The sequence below is a fragment of the Danio aesculapii genome, chromosome 5, assembly GCF_903798145.1.
Source record: "Danio aesculapii chromosome 5, fDanAes4.1, whole genome shotgun sequence".
NCBI classification, from domain to species: Eukaryota; Metazoa; Chordata; class Actinopteri; order Cypriniformes; family Danionidae; genus Danio; species Danio aesculapii.
Window position 1 is genome coordinate 26,222,630 of NC_079439.1, and position 20,916 is coordinate 26,243,545.

At 37.1% G+C, this 20,916-nt stretch overlaps 2 protein-coding genes across 2 annotated transcripts; one reads left to right on the forward strand and one right to left on the reverse strand.

Annotated features, from left to right (window-relative positions):
• Positions 1-4,988: 4,988 nt before the first annotated feature.
• Positions 4,989-13,585, reverse strand: ewsr1b (EWS RNA-binding protein 1b). The gene is given in 23 exon segments (XM_056457752.1): positions 4,989-5,321; positions 5,413-5,620; positions 5,715-5,757; positions 5,759-5,817; positions 5,905-6,024; positions 6,102-6,161; positions 6,164-6,205; positions 6,310-6,420; positions 6,423-6,441; positions 6,523-6,635; positions 7,455-7,487; positions 7,916-7,953; positions 9,858-9,964; positions 9,966-9,988; positions 10,073-10,332; positions 10,837-10,867; positions 10,870-10,933; positions 10,935-11,020; positions 12,081-12,222; positions 12,224-12,235; positions 12,586-12,639; positions 12,723-12,763; positions 13,555-13,585. Coding segments are annotated over 23 exon segments (1,719 nt in total). The 5' UTR covers positions 13,571-13,585; the 3' UTR covers positions 4,989-5,284.
• Positions 13,586-13,897: 312 nt separating this feature from the next.
• On the forward strand, positions 13,898-18,579 carry rhbdd3 (rhomboid domain containing 3). The gene is made up of 5 exons (XM_056457753.1): positions 13,898-14,302; positions 14,373-14,756; positions 17,709-17,838; positions 17,936-18,148; positions 18,234-18,579. The coding sequence occupies exons 1-5, from the start codon at positions 14,140-14,142 to the stop codon at positions 18,436-18,438; spliced, it is 1,095 nt and encodes a 364-aa protein (XP_056313728.1). The 5' UTR covers positions 13,898-14,139; the 3' UTR covers positions 18,439-18,579.
• Positions 18,580-20,916: the final 2,337 nt, after the last annotated feature.

Here is a 20,916-nt window from a genome sequence, read left to right on the forward strand (position 1 = left end):
CGCCGCCTCCTGCACACGCGCTGAGCTGCACTGGCTTATACACTGAGTCACATCTCATTAGAGGATCAACGGCAACTTTATCCTTGCGCATCCCATTTATTTCAATTGCAGAAGCCGCCAGCAACGGCCAAAGCGTTTATATTTGCATCTGACATTCAGTTGATATTAACGATCATTTTTAGTCAAATACAGTTTGTGTTTTGATGACGGCGCAAGTCGAGCAAAAATAGAAACACGGACGTTGCTTTGGCTTATCATTTATCTATGATTTGCATGCGAGTTGATGGGAACAGTAGGTATTCAGTGATTATATCATGCTTGCAAACTCGATGAGGTTCAATCTGCGCGAATATTTGATCATGTATTAGACTGTTTGCACGCGTTCCTTGTCTGTTCAAATCATTCCACGTGCTTGAATATGAGCAAGTAGAGGCAAACTATCTCTGATGTAATTAATCGCACTTTATATGTCTTCATGTTATGAATTATGGCAGGGCAATAAGCATAATGTGCAACTATACAGTGCAAAAAGGATAATGTAATACTTTCAGATTTTTACACGACTACTCGTGACATAAATAAATATATTAATACAATATATGAAGTAATTTATGGAATTTTGTATAAAATATACAGTTTGTAATAACTTAGTTCAAACGTTCTGGTAAAAAAGTAAGGTTAGTCCAACAAGAAAGCAAATTGTTCTAGCAACAAGACAAACTACAACTAACAATACCAAATTACTTAAAAGATTTCTAACTACCGTCCATGTTACTTATTTCTGTGGACTAGTAAATAAACAAAGGATTAGCTACAATGACATCCAACTCAGCGTACTAACAAAGGCTACCTGTAGGCTGCTTTACTCCTTCGACCAGTGTCTGTTATAACTTTTAGACAATTCTCAAAAGTTTAACGCTTTCCAAATACTCCAATACTCAATTTATCTAAAACACACTCTTAATAGTAGTCGTAGTTACTGGCTTAATTACATAACGTTACCACAAAATACGTTTCTGACTGAATGAAAATAGAGAGGCCGCGGAGTGATCTGAGGTAGCAATCTAGTACCGGTATGTTGGCAGTAAAATGGCGCGATTTACTAATCAAGACTCAGACACGAACTTGTTACAATTTTGGGCTGTAAAACAGTGTAAAATAGCAACAAATTATTTAACCTTTGTTTACATCTTTCTATGATACCGATAACATCACTGAGAGCATAATAAAAGTGGATAGTAAGGTCACTGAAAAATAAAAAAAACTTGTACTGTTTTACTTTAATAAAATCATTTACTCGCCCTCAAGTGATTCTCAAAAATAGAAAGAGTTTGGAACAAGTGTTGGATGGGTAAATGATGACAGTTTTAATTTTTATGTGAACTATCTTAGTTCTCAACATAAGTTTTGAACTAATCTTCCTATGTTGTGGGGAGGCTTTTTTGTAACAAGTGTTGGTTTGTTGCCAGCAATGAAACGGCACAATTGACTATTTACACTTTAGGCAGCAGTGAGCACATACATACTTAATGTATAATAACACTCTTTCTCTACTCATGTGAACACAGTTTAAGCTTTTAAAAAAATAAAAATCACATTTATATGAAAAATACTTTTAAAGAGCTTGCCACTCTTATATACTCAGAAACACCTTTCTTTCTTTGATTCACATTCCCAAAAACTTTAATTGCCAAATTTTAATCAGAACTGTCATATTAAATTAATGTCTATCCAACAAGCTCTGTTCCTGTTTAGTCTCCAAACTTTCAGTCCAGGGCAGGCTCACTCAAAGTACTTTGCCAACGGTCTTGGTCATCAGCAAATGAATGGGGCCATTCTGAATAGGCAGACAAAGGAAAGACATGAAGACATCATCATGATGTTAATCACCGTTCATTCGTCTCCTTGAAACAATTGATTTCATGTCTGTAGAACAAGTGAAAGTCTGTCTTCAGAAACTCAACTCTTAACAACCTCGTGTCACTTAAGGCCACATGCCGTGAAAAATGCAACGGCAAAATAAAGTTTTGAGGAACAGCACTTGAAATGGATTAATATCTTCCTTTTAATGTATTGCAATGTTAATGCAAGTAGATTAGCAATGATCCTCATGAGGAAGACTCAAGAATCCAGCTTCCCTCCCCAGAGTCAATCTATTTAAAGAGTCACTTTTGCTCTATGACACCAAATACGCCAACTGCAGATTTAAAACACTTCCACATAAGAACATACCAACCATAAAACGTTATTACCAGTGCTTTTGTGCATCTTCATGATCCTATAATAATTGGCATTTGAGACCACAAATGGAAAAGCCTCTCTTCTCACTCATTTCACTTCCTGCTCGTTTTGCTTAATGCCAGTCAGTGTGTTCTTTAACTCGACTTGGACTGCTGCAGTTTGAGACATTAATCCAACAGCAGCCGTGCAGCCAAAGGGAGGCCCTTGTTTTCATTTGAAAAGCGTCGGTTGTTTCTTTAAAGAGCCCATATTGTGGCTTTTTGAAAATGCCCTTCCATGTAGTGTGTCACACAGCTCTAAGTGAAGTGAAATATCCAGCTAAGGCTTAAATCTGTAAGTGTACAGTGTTTAAAACTATTGATTCATCTATAAAAGAGTCGACTCATAGTGCTTCAAACGAGTCGTCTTGATAACGAGTTATTAGGTGTTTCGCGATGACGCAGCTACGAAACACAAGCAGTTGCACGCGCAAGCCCGGGAGATTTGAAACCTGCGGCCCCGCCCACTAACAGAAAAAAGTCACACACACACACAGAGACACACACAGACACCGGTAGAATGAAGTCACGCTGTGCAGATGGAGATTATTGACAGTTCACCCAAAGATGAAACCTTAGCATATAGCCTAGCCTTGAGCAGATCGAGAGCCTCTGGAAACTACCTGCTTACAAAGAAGACTTCATCGGCCGTTTGTTAAAGGAAGGATCAGTAAAGACTGTCAGAACAAGGATCAGTGGATCATGAATCAGTTTCTTCCCCCATTTCACCAGTGTAAGTACGTGCGATTAAAATCGTTGCCTCGTTTACTCTAGCTTGCAAATTATGCATTTAGTTGTGTTTTGTTACTTGTAACCGCGTGTACTGTATCAGGTTAACTCTTTATATTCTCATATCGCGTGTAAAGCTACGTTGAAAACGTCGCGGTTCAAATCTTAGGGTTGTAATCGCGGATGTAACTGAGGACGCGGAGGGGGAGGGAGGTGTCGCCGCCGCGCCGTCTCTATTCTGGACGCGCCGGCCCTGTGTGTGCGTGTGTGTAAAAAGAGCAAGTAGACTGCTAGGACATATCCTCGCCAGTTCTTGGACTTTTTGCTTGATAAAATAGTTAGTCGTCAGTATTTTCTAGTCCATTGTCTGTATTTACATTCACCCACTGGCAGCCAAAATCCACTATGAAGCGTGTGTGCACTGTGACTACTTTTATATTGTTGATAATCTGCTGGGCATTTCACTCTGTCTCGCCCTGAAGCCTGTCAGTGTCGTCGACCAATCGCAGCAGCCTGTCATTGGTCCAATCAGCGCAGATTAGCTTCGCGCTAAGGACGGGTTTGGGTACAAATGAATCGCTGAACGATTCATATGGGAGTCGCTGGGATAACTAGGTAAAACTAAATGCATATTATAAGACCATCAAAGTGTTGTTTGACCTTGCATGCATATTAGACTGTTGTTGGAGACCCTTACAACCTAAATATGACCCTATTTCATCTATAATATGGGCTCTTTAAGAGAGCTATACAGAGGGGAGGACGCACAGCAAGCAAAGGAATGAGATCACTCTTCAAGGCCCGGATGAATCAGCTTTTCTGTGAACACATGCACAAAACCCAAGTCATTCCACACAGCTCTCCAGCAAGTGAGCATTAGGCTCTGTCCATTAAAAAAGGCGTCAGTCAGACACATGGAAGTGAGAGTGTTCTTTGATGTTTAGAAAGTTAATGGTTGAGAATTTCCTTTGCTTAATTCAATTTCTGAGTGTAATTAAATTTAGATAGGAACATAAGGACTTTGTGAGAAGTCCCTAAAGCTGGTATAAGCATCATCCTGTCAGCTCCTGCCAACACTTCAATTAACAAGAGCAAGGCTTTCAACAAGCTTTTGGTGAACACATGCTTTGCAGATGAAGTCAAGCTTTGAAATGGTTAACGCTTTATTGAAAACCTGTTTCAACTTGCGGGCAGCACAATAGCGCAGTTTGTAGCACAATTGCCTCACTGCAAGAAGGTCGCTGTTTTCAAGCCCCGGGTCAGTCAGTTGGCATTTGTGTGTGGAGTTTGCATTTTCTCCCCGTGTTTGCGTGGGTTTCCCCCTATCCAAAGACATGCGGTAGAGGTGAATTGAAAAAGCTAAATTGGCCGTAGTGTATGCGAGTATGCATGTGTGTGGGTGTCTCCCAGTCATGGGTTGCAGCTGGAAGGGCATCCGCTGTGTGAAACATGTGCTGGTTCATTCCACTGTGGCAACCCTTGAATAATTTTAGGGACTAAGCTGAAAAGAAAAGGAATGAATGAATACTTCAACTTGCTTTATGAAACAGCTTACGACTGTAGCACATTCGCAAAACGTAAATGCCCAAAATCTTAGCAGTTGCAATTTGAGATGACGTTGAATGCTTCTTGAAATAATGCATTTTATTGAAAAATAAATAAAGCTAGAAATCAGATTACGTAAATCCAAATAAACCGACAGAATGTTCATCAGAAGGCTCTAATGGAGGCTTAGTCATGCTCCGATAAAAGCTGGCATCATTTTATACAATACTCAGCAGATAAATCTGTTCTCATACACGTGACTGATGAAAACATCTCGTTTAGCTAAACAACCGAGACACCTGATGGTTCAAGTCTGATTGCACTTATTACAGTGCATGCCACTAGCTTACTCCATTAATGTAATAAAAACATGAAGTTGAATATTAAATTTATTTTATGAATATTTATTCAACAAATGACAAAACGCAAAAAAACTGGAGGTGGAAAAGTTTATTTTTAAAAAAATTGTTTAAAGTACATACAGCTACACAGAGACATGCAAGATAGACATCCCCAAAAATAATGACTACAGGGCAACTGAGTATTTTTAATATAAAAAGAAATCAATTACAACATAAAAAAAAAAACAAAAGGCTTAACTAAAAACAGTGAAATTAAAAACTAAAAGCAAGCAAAAGAGATAACCATGTATAAATATGGAATCATAAATAAAAAGGACTTTTAAAATTTTTCCTTCCTCTATGTAATTTCCTTTTGCTTGATGCGTGAACTCAGTATGGTCTTTCTCTGCGCTCCTGACGATGATCCCTGTTAAGAGAGCAAAAGAAACCGTCTCTATATGCAGCACAAGCACTAAAGCATTTTGCATTTGTTAACACTTGCAGCACATGATGCTCACCTCATTTCCATCTTGCCTGGGGGTCCCATGCCTCTTCTACCTCTGTCCATGGGAGGACCACCCCTGCTACCACCTCTGAATCCACCCCTATCCATTCCACCACGGCCTCTGAAGCCTCCGCGATCTCCTCCCCAGCCTCCGCGCATTCCTCCCGGCCCACCGCGATCCATTCCTCTGCCCCTCATGCCACCCCTGCCACGTTCACCTCCTTAGACCAGACACACAGTTTAAACCACAAACTCAGACACAAGGAAAGATTACTAATAACAGCCAAATGATAGCAGACTTTAATCTGCATGTACCTCCAGGAGGGAAGGGAGGAGGAGCTCCAAGGCCTTCGGGTTTTTGGAGCTTTACATTGGTTACACTCCATTCTCCAGGAGAAGTTCTGATTTCCCACAGCCACTAAAAATGTATTCATTTAGATTCATGCATATTCAGGAGCCAAATTAATTCATCTAGTATGATGCACCACTCACCGCGTTAGGACACTCCAGTCTCCAGCTCTTTTCTGCACATTTCCTGCTTGAGGGCCGCCGTTCCAGCCCATTCCACCTCGAGGGCCACCACGCGGGGGAAAGCCGCCTCTCTCACCTCCGCTTCCCATCATACCTGCAATTGCAACAAAGTCATTAATAACAAACACCTTCTGGTTGAAGGACACTTGATGCCTTGGGGATTTATTATACCTCCACGATCCATCCCAGGGCCACCTCGCATTGGCATTCCTCCTCTCATCCCCCCAATCATGGCTTCCGGCGAGCCATAGAGACCTTTAATCTCCGCCCTGGAACTCCTTTCCTTTTTTTTGAAATGTAAAACACAGATGGCAAATTCAAGTGGCAGAATAAAAATAAATCCAAAGTGATAGAAGTATGATAAAAGCAGCAAACAAACAACCATCAAAATGTTCAACAGCAGCTTTGGCAAATGCAGGTTCCTCATAGGACAGTGTGGCATCCCCCTTTGGCTTGCCGCTGTCTTTGTCTGTATAGATGTGTATGGCTGTTGATTTAAACGGCGATTTATCTGCAAGAGAATACCAAAGTCATTATTAAAACAGTTCAACCAATTAATCAGAATTAACCATCTTGATTAATATTTTCTCACCCGAATTGCTCCAGTGTGCTTGAAAAACTCAGCCATCTCTGGTAGAGTGGCATTCTCAGTGAGACCCGTGATATAGATGGTGCTGTTCTCAGAGTCCTGCTCTCCTGGATGGCCTGTGTGTTTGAGAAAAAGATTTAGCAACAATTCTACATTTGCTGTAAATCAGGGTTACTGAAATGCTGTAGAATATTAGAGGATATCCATATTGAAAATGAATTGGCTTAATTTCTCAGTATTACTGCATTTATTAATTTAAGTTTTAATGCCATATCAGCAGCATCGGCTAGATTCATGGCAAAAACATATACTAAATATACAATATATATCATCAGTTTCTTAAACATACATCGTAAAAAATAAAATAAATAAAAACACAAGTTGCAACACTGAAAATATATACAATATACAATCTTTTAGTTTGATTATAGATAAATATTCTAAAATTGCTCCAGAAGGCACCTTTTCAAAACATTTCACTTCAAATATTTCCCGAATAAAAACATTCTCTAACATTGTTTAAAAATACATATTCTATTAAATGTTTTATCGTCAAATATTCTTACACAAGTCACAAATAGGTTTTTCTTCCCCTTTCAATAAATATGCATGTGTAAGTCTTGTGTCCAATTCTACATCTCGTATGTACGACCTGGTCATGTCTATTTTCAAAATAATTATTTCTTTCATTTACAAATGGATTCACTTCATACAATTTGTTATTCCTACATTCATCCCAGTCCATTTGCCATTTCTCAATATACAGATTTAAAATAAGTTTAACATCAGATACAGGTATTTAACATTCTGTAATCTCCAAATGTAGGGCTTCAGTATTACTGCATAGAACAGCATTTGAATTATCAATGAAGGCTTTCCCTTCTCTATCACTTTAATAAATTTTAATGGTCTAAGCGTGCATGAAGAAAACGTACCCATATCACGATCCATTCCCCCTCTCATGGGTCCTGGGTTTCCGCAAAAATCAAAGAAAAATAAGAAATGCTATTAGTAAATGATACCATGACTAGCAAAACAATAAAAAAAAAATAAACAACCTGTCAAGACCAAAAAAATAAAAACTGAGCAGAATTAAATGCAGAGAAAATGTGACCATTTTCAGGATTACCCTGGACCACAATTGATTCTCATAATGAAATGAAAATGTCAAATGTAGAATTAAAAAAAAGACGCTTTGTCAAAGGACACGTCAACTTTTGAAGAAATCCAAATATATACACCAAATATAAACCACCAGAACACTCTTTGTTGTTGTTTTTTTTTTAAGTGGCAAAAGTGGCACACACCAATGAAAGGTTAAGGACACATAGGCGTAAATGGCCTCTATATTAAAAGTCGAGTGGACTAACCAATGGATAACGCTTTAGGAACTTACCACCAGGCTTATTGAAGCCCCCTCTGTCTCCAGCGATGCTAAAACATGAAGATATGAAGGCGATATTCCATTTAGTCTCCAACCATAGGACTTCAGTAGGAAATGAACACAAAATCCCCCCTCTAACTATGCAAAGGTCTCATGTAATATTTCACAATATTTTGTTAATTACTGGGACAGCTTCATGATTTCTATACATTCTTCAGTTGCAAAAATTAACATTTAAACAACCACACAGGACCAGAAAGACATTGCCTTGCTGTATACCTTTTTTAAAGTGGGAAAAATTATGAAGTTAGCTTGATGGCCTTATTCTTTTGGGTTACAATCAATACAGATAACAATACAGCAATTTGTGGCAAAAAAAAAAAAAAAAAAAAAAAAACAATCTTTAGCAATCTGAACCCAAATTTAACCAATAAAAAGGTCAGCATTGAACAACAGTACATTCAAAAATACTGAGCAAAAAAGTGAATGTTTACAATGGGTGATCAAAGGGTAAAAAAAATAAATAATAATAAAGTCACAAATATGCTGACTAAAACAAAATGGTCCAAAACACTAGGTAAATTCATAACAAACACCCCTAAAATCAAGAACATTCCCCATGGTTCGAGTTGTTGCCTTGAAAAAAGGTACTTAGAATAAGTACTGCTGTTCTTACATCGATCTTTGATACCTGCAGCGTATAAATGTGACAAAGAATGTTAAAAACAAGACCTCTGAAATCAGAAAAACAGTTCACAAATGCAAAAATATTAAGGACATGAAAAATGTATAAATTTTAATATAAGAATTGTGTAAAATAGCATGCTCACCGTCCCCTGAAACAAATTCAATTGGAACACAAATTATGTTGGGTTTATACATCTTATTTGGTTTACAAACAATGATTAATTTTATGGGTTAATAAAAGCACCTACGTGGAAGTGCTTAAAAAGTTGTTTTCACAAAATAAAATTCTTACCTCAATAAAGTACATCACCGTAAATGTCCATTAAACATCCAAAGATTGTCTTCAAGGTTACTCCAACCATTTCTTAAATTCTTTTATTAAACCAACTGTACAACTTGAACTGACCCTCTTGAAACCCGATCAAGTTCTGCATACTTGTAAAAACAACAATTTCCTTTAAATTGTATAACCCAGTAAGGATAAAACTTCAAAACCCAGAATTGGTGCCACCATCTGCCAAAGAAAACATTTCAGAGAAAACTACCAAATTCTCAAAAATGTCTTGTTTGCTATTTTTTTCCTTTTACCCACAAAAACCTAAACAGCAGTACGGTACAGAGCCTTAAACAGCCAAACCAAAGTTTTCTTTTTTAGTACCACATCTTGAATTATAGAGAAACCTCAACTCAAACCAACCTTACAAAATAATTTATAGAAGGAGAAACTCTTAAAATAACTGATTTCACAAAAATGCAAAAACTGTAAATTTGAGGAAAAAAAAAACCTCCATCTTAAATATGCATTTAACGAAAGGTGCCCAACTCTGTACTGGAGGGCTGGCGTCGTGCATAATTTAGCTCCAACCTCAACACTACTCAAACTAGATTTTTCTAGTACACAAAAAAAAAAAAAAAAAAAAAAAAAAAAAGTTTAATTGGAGTTTAATTAGCTGGTTCAGGTCTGTCTAATTGGGGTTGGAACTAAACTCCACAGGACACTCGACTCTCCAGGAGTTTCTCAAAAAAAAAAAAAATAAATAAATAAAAACTACAGTAAATGAACCCAAAGTGAATAATCTCTGCAAACAATACCCTTGTGGTGAAAAACCTCTACAAATCAAATAAATGTTTGGACAAGCTAGAGAAGAAAATTCACTCCTTAGACGCCTGCACATACAAAGCCTGGAAGTGGTGATGAATGCACTCCGTGAAATGAGTGAGAGGGAGAACAAAAACCGTTAGTTAGACTAAGAATGTTTGAACTTACCCCATGCCACCGCGGCCCATACCACGGCCTCGAGGTCCTCCACGGTCATAACCATCTCGGCCACCATCCTGGTATCCGCCGCGCTGTGACCCAGGGTAACCTCCGCTTCACACCACCCTGGCTGTAACTGTCTACAGGAAAGATTGCACACCAAGCATCTGGCTCAGTACTTGATGAAAAACTGAAAACACTACCAAAGTGGAATGTGGACTTACTATAAGGATTCTGCTGGTAATCATTCTGTGGCGCACTCTGTTGGCTGTACTGAGTCTGTGCATAAGAACTGCTCCCCTGAGGAGGGTAGGCAGCAGGCGGGCCTTGCTGGTGCTGTTGAGGTGGCTGTCCCTGTCCATAGGCGCTCTGCTGCTGCTGCTGTCCATAGCCTGGCTGCTGAGCCTGGTATCCTGCCTGAGAATAGCCTGCAGGCTGCGAATAGGCACTTTGGTTGTAGGCCGGCTGGCTGCTTGCACTGTAACTGGGAAAATTTTATACATTAAGGGATACATACTATCAAATGACGAAATAATTTAATGTGTAATATAATTATATACATAATACCAAATTGATGAAATGTGACAATTTATTTTTAATTTAAGGATTAAATTGGTAAAATTCAAATAAATGCCATTCTTTTGGATTTACCATTTAAATGTATCTAGACACTTTCTATTCATCAACTTAGTTTTTTTAGATAAATGCAGTCTAGGTGAGAATAAGAGGCTGGCTTCAAATCTCTTTCAGGCTCGGATTTGTATGAGATTGGACAGGCTTGATAAAACATTTGAATGGAAGGTTAATTGCTACTCTCCACATTATACTGTCTTTAATATTTTTCACTACAGAAAGAAAAACAGAACTGTGCGTTAGAAGCGGTGTTCAGGTTCATGCAGCGTGAGGGTAGAACAGCATATGGAGAGACTGCAGGAGGCTGCATTTCTGCATCCTGTTGATGTGCTACACTAGGAGATGGTCCGGTTACCTCTGAGGAGCGGAGGCAGCAGGCTGCTGCTGTAGCCAGAATAGGCCGGCTGGGTAGAGTATCCGGGCTGAGAGCCATAGGAAGCCTGGGCTGTAGGGGGCAGCAGTGGAGCCGGTGTAGCTGCTGGCCCCATAACTCTGGGCAGGCTGAGTATAGGCTCCTGGCTGTGGAGTTCCATAGGCAGCTGAGGAGGAGAACAGTGACGTAAAATTAGCTACAGTAATCATTTTCTGTGTGCACCTGAATAAATAGCATAACCCTCACAAGCAGGAGAGCAAAATTAGAAAGCAGAAGTTAACGAGTCTAATGTGAAGAGTTGAGGACTACAACAATCCACACAGTGTTCACTAGCACTGTAGTGGCCAGAAAATGAATAAATTCCTGCTGTTTTGTGTACAAGCCATTACAGTCTCACTGAACAGTGTCACAGAGAGTACACAGTATTCTTCTGATACAGCTAAATAAATTGACAAATAATTCCAAAACCAACTGGTGCACCTCATGGGAATTCAATTTAATTATTTTACAAAATAAACATCTTTAGAAACACTGTGCATGTGACCCACTCGTAGGTAAAATATAGGGCTTTAGAACCTTGCGTGTTAAGCCAGGGTTGTTTAAACCTCAAGTTAATGAAATCCTGGGATGTGCAACTTTGCACCTAAACCCAGGATAAAGTTCTAATTTACGGTTTTAATGTCAGTGCCTCAGTATTTGCACGTTGCGTTAAATTTGCACACCGTAAAAATTGTTTAGGAAATTGAAAATTTAAGAATGAAAAAGGATGACAGTATAGTTTAATCTTATTGGTTAAATTTGGATAAACAAACCCATGCATGAAACAAATGTTTGGCACTAATGTAAATTCACACCGTCTGTGAGACAAATTTGTATAAACTATTCTAGCAATGGGTAAGTTTATATACTGTGGAGCCCAAGCCCTACTTGACTTTCCCACTTAAATGCCGAAATAACAGTTTATATACAAAATACAATGTTTCCACCACTGCACCCCAAGCATGTGACTCATTGTTTACTGCTAAGCATCAATCTGTATTCGAACACGCTTTATAATTGATAGGCATGACATAACCATTTATTTGCCTGCAGTAAAAAAGGAGGTTCGGAACCATTATAAATCAGCATTACAATTATCATGGATGGAGGAAAATCCATTAACATGAAAACCGTGCAGTCATGCTCCCGCCATTTTTACTAACACACAAACAAAAGTGAATAAGCACCTGGTGCTGCAGCCGCTGTTGCTGCTGCTTGCCCATATGTGGATCCGTACTGCTGTTGCGCATATGCTCCAGCAGAGGGCGCTGCCTGACTGTAGGTGGCCTCGGGAGCAGCAGCGGGCTGAGCATAGGAGCTGTAATCTTGGCTGAGTATATCCCTGCTGCAAAAAAAAAATAAAAAAAATTATCAATTACATGCCTTTGCTTTTATTTTACACAAAACATTACATTAGACAACTAAATTTAAGAAAAAAAATCTAATTGAATTTTATATTGAATAGCACATAGTGGCTGTATTGAATTTGCGTAGTAAATATTACCAAGAACTATTGTTTGTAAACAGTTTAAGCTAACTTTTTACAGTAAAAAAAAATGATACTGTAAAAAGGCTAGACAACAGAAAAACATGCTTTAACACACTAATGTCTACTGACTTTGGGTAAGTTATTGTTATGGCGATTACGTCAGCCATGTAAATTATAGTACATGTTGAGAAGTGATTGTGTACATCCTGTGCAGTCTGTCCATAGGTCTGAGCAGGAGGTGCAGTGTATGAGCCATACTGCGTAAACAAAATAGACACTTTATTTGATCAAGTCATACACAAGAACTAGGTCCAGAGTTTAGTAATCAGGAGAGGTGGACTTACGACTGCTGTGCTCCAGCTTGGTTGTAGCTGCTATAATCTACAGGGAAATAAATCATTACAAAGGTTAGACGACCTGCAAACAGCTGACTGGACATTCAGGGTTTATTATGGTCCAATAACGATGCAGGACGTGGGCAAACACAACAAGACAAAGAAGTGCAGCCCCTGTTTAATTTCAGCCATTCGGTTGGAACAAACCTTACACCAACAAGACGGATTTGGCTGTTAAAGCATTGAAACTATCACAAGACACGAGTTCATAACAATGAATTCACGCTTACGTTTGGGTTCAGTTAACAAAAAGCGCACACTTTAAAGTTTTACTCTTTAACTCTACGTTTACATGCGATAATGAGCAATACAAAAAATAAAGGCTTACATGAAATTTAATTTAAAATGTCTTTATATAAGAACGCTAAACAAAGAAAACTAAACATTATGTTCGTCATGCGCACTCGATCCCGCTGTTTTTAAACCACGCCTGCTACCGTTTGCGAAACACCGAGAAGTGCGTGAACCATTAAAACACAAGAAAAACACATCAAAAGTGAAGTATTTGATTCTAACGTGAACCAGTGTTGTTTTAATTGAACAACCGGACTTTAAAAAACAAGCTGAGTCGCGTTTTCGAGCGGTTAGCTTCAAACAAAAACCTTGACCTAAAAACACAAACTTAAGGCCGCACGCTCGAAAAAAACGTCAAATATCTACATATAATAACTGGAATTCGTAATATAATTTAACATTTACTTAAATTTGAGAGAATATTTTACTGTAAACAAATTCAAGACTTAAATTTCAAACAAGAAAAACGATTTAAAAACTCACTCGTGACTGACGCCATCTTTCCGTTGGAGAACAGTGTGCGGTGTGAGGCGCAAAGGTGCATGCGCGATAAGTACGCATGCGTGAAAGCAAAACGGAGCGTACCAACAAGACACCGATAGTAGAGGGGGGCAGACAGAAATACGTTTCTACACATTAACCTTTTATTTACCTTAAAATTGTACAATTAATTCGATAAATTGTTAAATAACACAAATCCTTTCACTGTACAATATCAACATATTGTTTCATGATTACACATTTAAAACGTTTACAAAACAAACATGTAATCCCCCAATGTGAATGCGCTCTCCCGTTATAGGAAGTTACTCGCTGTCAAAATAAAAGGGTTGTCAAGTAACATCGGTGTTGTTTAGTCTCGTTTATAATTTACAATTATTAAAATAAATACGATATAAATACAACTGGTTGTAATTACTCTTGTTATCCGTTGCTAGGATGCTAGCGTCTGGCAGTGAAGTGCAATTGAAAACATGGATAACGTTAGCTATGATATATCTGACACAACGTTAAGCATATATTGAGATATATACATGTAGTCATTGGTAATGCGTTTGTCAGTTTACAATGCTTAATAATATATTTCCGGCATGGATGTGGTCTGGATCAAACCGTCCAGGGTGTTGTAGTGGAACATTTTTAATCCTGTTATTAATTGTGTCGACTTGGCTCTGTGGTATACATGCCAGTCTAAGTTTAGGACCAGGTGGGGAATTTCCTGGATTTTATGGTAAGCAGTACACTATTAGATTATGCACTTTTTATTTTATTCTTGTCATTCACTTTCTTGTGTATTGCAGATTTCATCTTCTACGCCTTCAGTAACGAAGAGCTGACCTCATTTCTCCACAACATCTCCCTGCTGCTGTGGATCGGGCCCTGTCAGGAGAGAAGATGGGGGACTTTTACCTTCCTCACCCTCTCCTTTATCTCCACTCTGCTCCTTCCTCCTATTTATGCCCTGTTTCTCTTTGTTACTGGAGATGAAGCCAGCAGGGTCTCTGGATACGCAGCTACTCACCTTGCCCTGCTCACGGCTCAGTGTCGACAGGTCAAGCAGAGGAGAGTCCTGCGCTTTGTTCCTGTCTGGTTCTTGCCTTGGCTCTTGTTGATCTTTGACCTCTTCCTCCTACCCAGTGCTCCAGGCCTGCTGCACTTCTATGCCATTTGCCTGGGACTCAACTGTATCCTTTACTACACCAATGGTTCACAGCCCTTTTTACTTTTTTTTTTTTTGTCCGAGACAATATTTTGAAGTCTCGGACTTGAGGTCTAGCTATTTCCAATATATTTCCAGTATTTTTCTGCAGTTTTGACAAATATTTTGTTTTAATTTTATTTAATCATCTTTTTACTAATTTCAGATCACTTTACATTTTTTTATATCAATATTTAATAGGCTTGTCACCATCATACATTTTGTGCTGATAGTTAATATTCAACACATAATTGTATTTAATGATTTACAGTCATATTTGTAAATTAAACAATTACAGTTGAAGTTAGAATTATTCAACCCCCTGAATTATTAGCCCTTTTTTATTTTTTCTCCCAGTTTCTGTTTAACGGAGAGCAGATTTTTTCAACACATTTCTAAACATAATAGTTTTCATAACTAATTTCTAATAACTGTTTTATTTTATCTTTGCCATGATGACAGTAAATAATATTTCACTAGAAAATTTTCAAGACACTTCTATACAGCTTAAAGTGACACTTAAAGGCTAAACTAGGTTAATTAGGTTAACTAGGCAGGTTAGGGTAATTAGGCAAGTTATTGTATAACGATGGTTTGTTCTGTAGAAAAAATATATAGCTTAAAGGGGCTAATTTTGACCGTAAAATGGTTTTTAAAAAATTATTCTAGTCGAAATAAAACAAATAAGACTTTTCCCAGAAGAAAAAATATTATCAGACCTACTGTGAAAATTTCCTTGCTCTGTTAAACATAATTTGGGAAATATTTAAAAAAGAGAAAAAAATTTAATGGGGGGCTAATAATTCTGACTTTAACTGTATGTTGTAGTTATATATATATATATAATATATATATATATATATATATATATATATGCAGTTTTTTTCTATGTAACTTAGCTACATTAAACATGTCTAAGATTTTCTGTGATCGTTATAAAGTTTAAAAGAGAAAGAAACACAAACAGGTCTGAAATGAGTGAAGGGTGAGAAAATAATGACACAATTTTCCAGTTTGTGTGAAATATGTATTTTTGTCTTCTCTACCTCAGAACTAAAATGATTCAGGTTTTACAGGTAGGTATATATGACTACTCTGTAACATATTGAAATGTCTTTATAGCTGCAAAAAATAACCTGAAATAATATTCATTTAAGATCATTTTTTTGGTTATTAAAAAAATAATAAAATAAAAACTTTAAAAAGTGAAATAAGACAATTTTAGTTATTTAAAAATGAATATATAGCCTATAACAAATGCCATTATATCTTTTTATTATATTATGTTTTTGTTTTTATTTAGCAACGATGTATTGTCTATTTGGGCTACTTAAATTTGTATTTGGGCTACCAAAAACTGAAGAGTGCCTGCTAGGCCTGTCACAATTATTAATATATCGACTTATCGCACAATACATGGACATGACCTCATAATTTTGAGAGATGCAATATATCGCCCATACACAAAAACCAATTCTAGCAACATTTTAGCTGATTGTGCAGCATCAGTATCAATTGGAGCTGTCAGTATGTTTAAAAATAAACAAAACACTGTATTAATTACCATAAATTACTATAGTATATTTTATGTGGCTGTCCGACAAATGAAAAAAGATCTGGTAGCAGATATCACAGCCTCTGTTACTTTTTACCATGCACTTTTTTGTTAAATATGTATTTAGGATATTGTGTTTTCACATTCTGATTGTGTCTAACAATGCCTCATTATTAAAATGACTATAATCAAATATTCCAAATTAAATATTCCTAAGAATAAAAAATTATCTGTTCTTTGGGAGAGTGTACTTGCTTTATAATGAAATTCATAAAATGGTCTTAAAATGCCAATATTGTTTATCGCAATATATTTTAGTGCAATATATTGCACAACAAAATATAGATATCATGACAGGCCTAGTGCCTGCCCGAGGGCTACCAGGAATTTTTCGAGCCCTGAATATTTAAGATGTATTTTTAATTTTAACGTTTCTCTTTTACAATTTACACCAGAGACCAGCAAAATGTATATTATTTTATCTTATATTACAGTTTTGAAGTTTTCCCAACAAAATGAATGTCTATTAACAAAGAAAGATATATGGTATGTGATATGATTTTGCTTAAATATCACTGTTAATAAGTACATATGGGGATATTTTTGTCCAGAAAGTACTGAGGTAAAATAGATTTTTGAAAGGAAATGAGGATGAAAGATTAGAATAAAAATATGCTTTTTTGGCAAAATGTTTGCTGGTTAGATAAACACTGCATATGAGACCCTGGACCACAAAACTTATGTTGCACGTGTGTATTTTTGGCAATAGCAATTAAAATTGGGTCAAAATTATCGATTTTTTTTAAAATGCAAAAATGATTATAACATTAAGCACAGATCATGTTCCAAAAAAATATTTTGTAAATATCCTACCTTAATATATTAAATTTTTTTGGATTTAGCAATATAATATGCATTGCTGATAACTTAATTTGCACAACTTTAAATGCTTTAAATCTCGTTATTTTGATTGCTTTAAATCTTTAGAGTCCATATTTTCATATAGTTATGTATCTGCTGAATATTGTCCATTGCTAACAAAGTGTACAGCATTGGAAAGCTTATTTATTCACCTTTCAGATTTAAAAAATGACTTGTTTTGTTGTCTATTATCACAAACGTTATCAAAATAAATAAAATGAAGAAAAAAATGGGATACACAAAGGTTATTTTTTCCTCATTTTACATTTACACTGCACAGTTATCGTACCGTATTACAAATATACCAAACAAACTTGATCAGATGATTAATCAGTAACTGTGGCAGGCCTAACTGATCTTCAATTAAAATTAGTTTTAAAGGTATAAAATATATATATATCTAATGAAACAATATCTCTTTCTAACCAAATTATAAAGTGATGCCCTTAATATGTGCTACAGACAACAATGAGTTAATTGAAATGCTGGAGCAGATAGAGAGACTGGGTGCATGTGCCTGCTTGCCAAAATGGGCCTACATCCCTGTTACCTCTCATTTACAACTACCAGTTTACAACAACACCTCAACAAGGTCAGTTCATTCTCTTTGCTAATATTACCTAATTATTCTTTTCTCAGATCACATGAAATAACTAGAATTAACAAGTTTAATTACTGTTGTGTAATAGACCGGAGCCATTTGCCAGTGCATTCCAGTCTGAGAATTATTCAACATGGCAGCAGTCTGTGTCAGAGTGGCCCCAGGAGTCTCCGTTAGCAACAGATTCACAGTTATTAGAAGAGCAGATGCTAAGAGCAGGAATATTAGCATCTCTCCATGACGCACCTGAGGGTACAGCCGACAAAGTGGAAGTACCAAAGTCCTCAGTATCCTCATTACGGTTAGTGCATTCTGCAATCCTCAATTATAAATGATTATAAAGATAACTTGAATGCTTAGGCTTAATCAATCTTGTTCAACTCCAGGTTGCAGCAGCTGGAGAAGATGGGCTTCCCCACAGAGAAAGCTGTAGTGGCTCTGGCGGCTACAGGGCAGCTAGATGGAGCAATCTCTTTGCTTATCGATGATCAGATTGGAGAGGAGACTGTGGTCATATCGAAGGGAAGAAGTCAGCATCATAGCTCAGGGAGATCGCTTCATATTGAAGCATTGCCCTATTCCTTTACTTAGGCAAGTTGAACTGTCATTGAGAGTATTTACTTATTTTTTGTGACTTTGTGGTGCACAACAGAAAGCTCCAGTGGATTATGGGAGGTGTGGAAAATTATTATAGCTATACAATGGTTTTGGCAGCTTTTATGATGAAGTTTGGATTGATAGAAAATCATACTCCGTAACCACACATGCATTGTGGTTAAATCCACATTATTAGACATACAGTCAAAGTCAGAATTATTAGCCCCCCTTTGAATTTTTTTTCTTTTTTACATTTTTTCCTAAATAAAGTTTAACCGAGCAAGGAAATTTTCACAGTATGTCTGATAATATTTTTTCTTCTGGAGAAAGTCTTATTTGCTTTATTTTGGCTAGAATAAAAGCAGTTTTTAATTTGTTTAACCTATTTTAAGGTCAAAATTAGCCCGTTTAAGCTATTTTTTTTTCAGAAAGTCTACAGAACAAACCATCATTATACAATAACTTGCCTATTTACCCTAACCTGCCTAGTTAACCTAATTAACCTAGTTAAGCCTTTAAATGTCACTTTAAGCTGTATAGAAGTGTGTTGAAAAATATCTAGTCAAATATTATTTACTGTCATCATGACAAAGAGAAAAGAAATCAGTTATTAGAAATGAGTTATTAAAACTATTATGTTTAGAAAAGTGTTGAAAAAAATATTCTCTATAAACGGGGGTTAATAATTCAGGGGGCTAATAATTCTAACTTCAACTGTATGTCAGTATTTAAAGAGATCATTTACTAAAATGAAAACAATCATCATTTACTCACTCTGGTGTTGTTTTAATGCTTTATTTTTATTTGTAAAAAATAAAAATAATTCATTCTCGGGTCATTTTTGTGCCTGTCAATAAAGCGGCAGCAGAAAGTGAACAGCATTACATTAAAAAAAAGATGCAAAAGTATCGAAGAATAGTCTCTGACATAGGGTAGTGGCATATGACCTGGGGTGTATAATAGGGATAGGGGAATTATTTAATAAAAACCCTGACTTTCAGCGGTTATGAGGTTAATATCAGTTATCAAGGTTAATATCAGGTTTTTCTGTTCTTGTTAGTTTGGGATGTATGTAATGTAATGTGTATTTATATACAGTAGTATGGCCATACACCCAAAGCACTTCACAATCATGTGGGGGGTCTCTCCACACCACCACCATTGTGCAGCATCCACTTGGATAATGCGACGGCAGCCACAGGACAATGGCGCCAGTGCGCTCATCACACACCAGCTATAGATGGAGTGGAGAGACAGTGATGCAGCCAATTCAGTGGATGAGGATGATTTGAGGGGTGAGGGCCGATTGAGGAAATTTAGCCAGGGCACCAGGGTTACACCCCTACTCTTTACGAGAAGTGCCACGGGATTTTTAATGACCACAGAGAGCCAGAACCATCTCATCTGAAAGACGGCACTCACTGACAGTATAGTGTCCCCTTCACTATACTGGGGCTTTAGGACTCACACAGACTACAGGTTGAGTGCCCCGCTGCTGGCCTCACTAACCCTACTTCCAACAGCAACCTAGTTTTCCCATGTGTCTCCCATCCAGGGTCTGACCAGGCTTAGCCGTGCTTAGCTTCAGTAAGTAACCGGTCTTGGGCTGCAGGGTGATATGGCTATGGTAGTTTTGGATGTATATTGCAATATGAATGCAGATGATTTGAATATCTATTTGGAAAGACTGTATAATAGTTGGGATTGGAATGATTCTGTTAGTGTGTGCGTCTGCATAAAATTTAATGAACAAAATAAAAGCACAGTCAGATAAATACAATAAAGAAAAAGTTACAGTTGAAATAAACAGAGCTTTATTATTTTCCGAGTCTAACAGTATTTCATTATAAAGGTTACTAATGGTATGATTTCTTATGCCAGATTGCTTTTAAACTCCTCATAGGGCTCTAATCACATGCAAATGATATATTATAACCTAACATTGACATATGATAGACTTAACATTAAATATCTTGCGATGTGACTATTGCGATCGATTACATTGTGATATCAATGCTGAAACGATGCACTGTGCAGCTCTAGTATGAAATATGTCTTTTTAATAACCTTAAAGGGCACCTAGTTTACCCCTTTTTCAAGATTTAAGAAAAGTCTTTTGTGTTTCCAGAATGTGTTTGTAAAATTTCAGCTTAAAACACCCATCAGATGATTTATTAGACCTTTCAGAATACGGAATTTTCTGCTCTGAACACATTGTAGTTGTTTTTGTTGGCTGTGCCTTTAATGCTAGTTCTCTCTGCCCACCGTTCCCATGAGCCTGTCAGAGTGTGCCTCAATTTCCGCCTCGGCTGCAAACAATTTCCACCAACATGAAGGAAGCAGATCTCATGTAACGTTTGTGAGAAATACTACAGTAAGAACTTTCCCAATGATTATTTGATGTATTTGTAGTGGAGTTAATTTAAGCCTTTCTGCCACAATGAGTCACACACAATGTCTTTACAAAGTTCA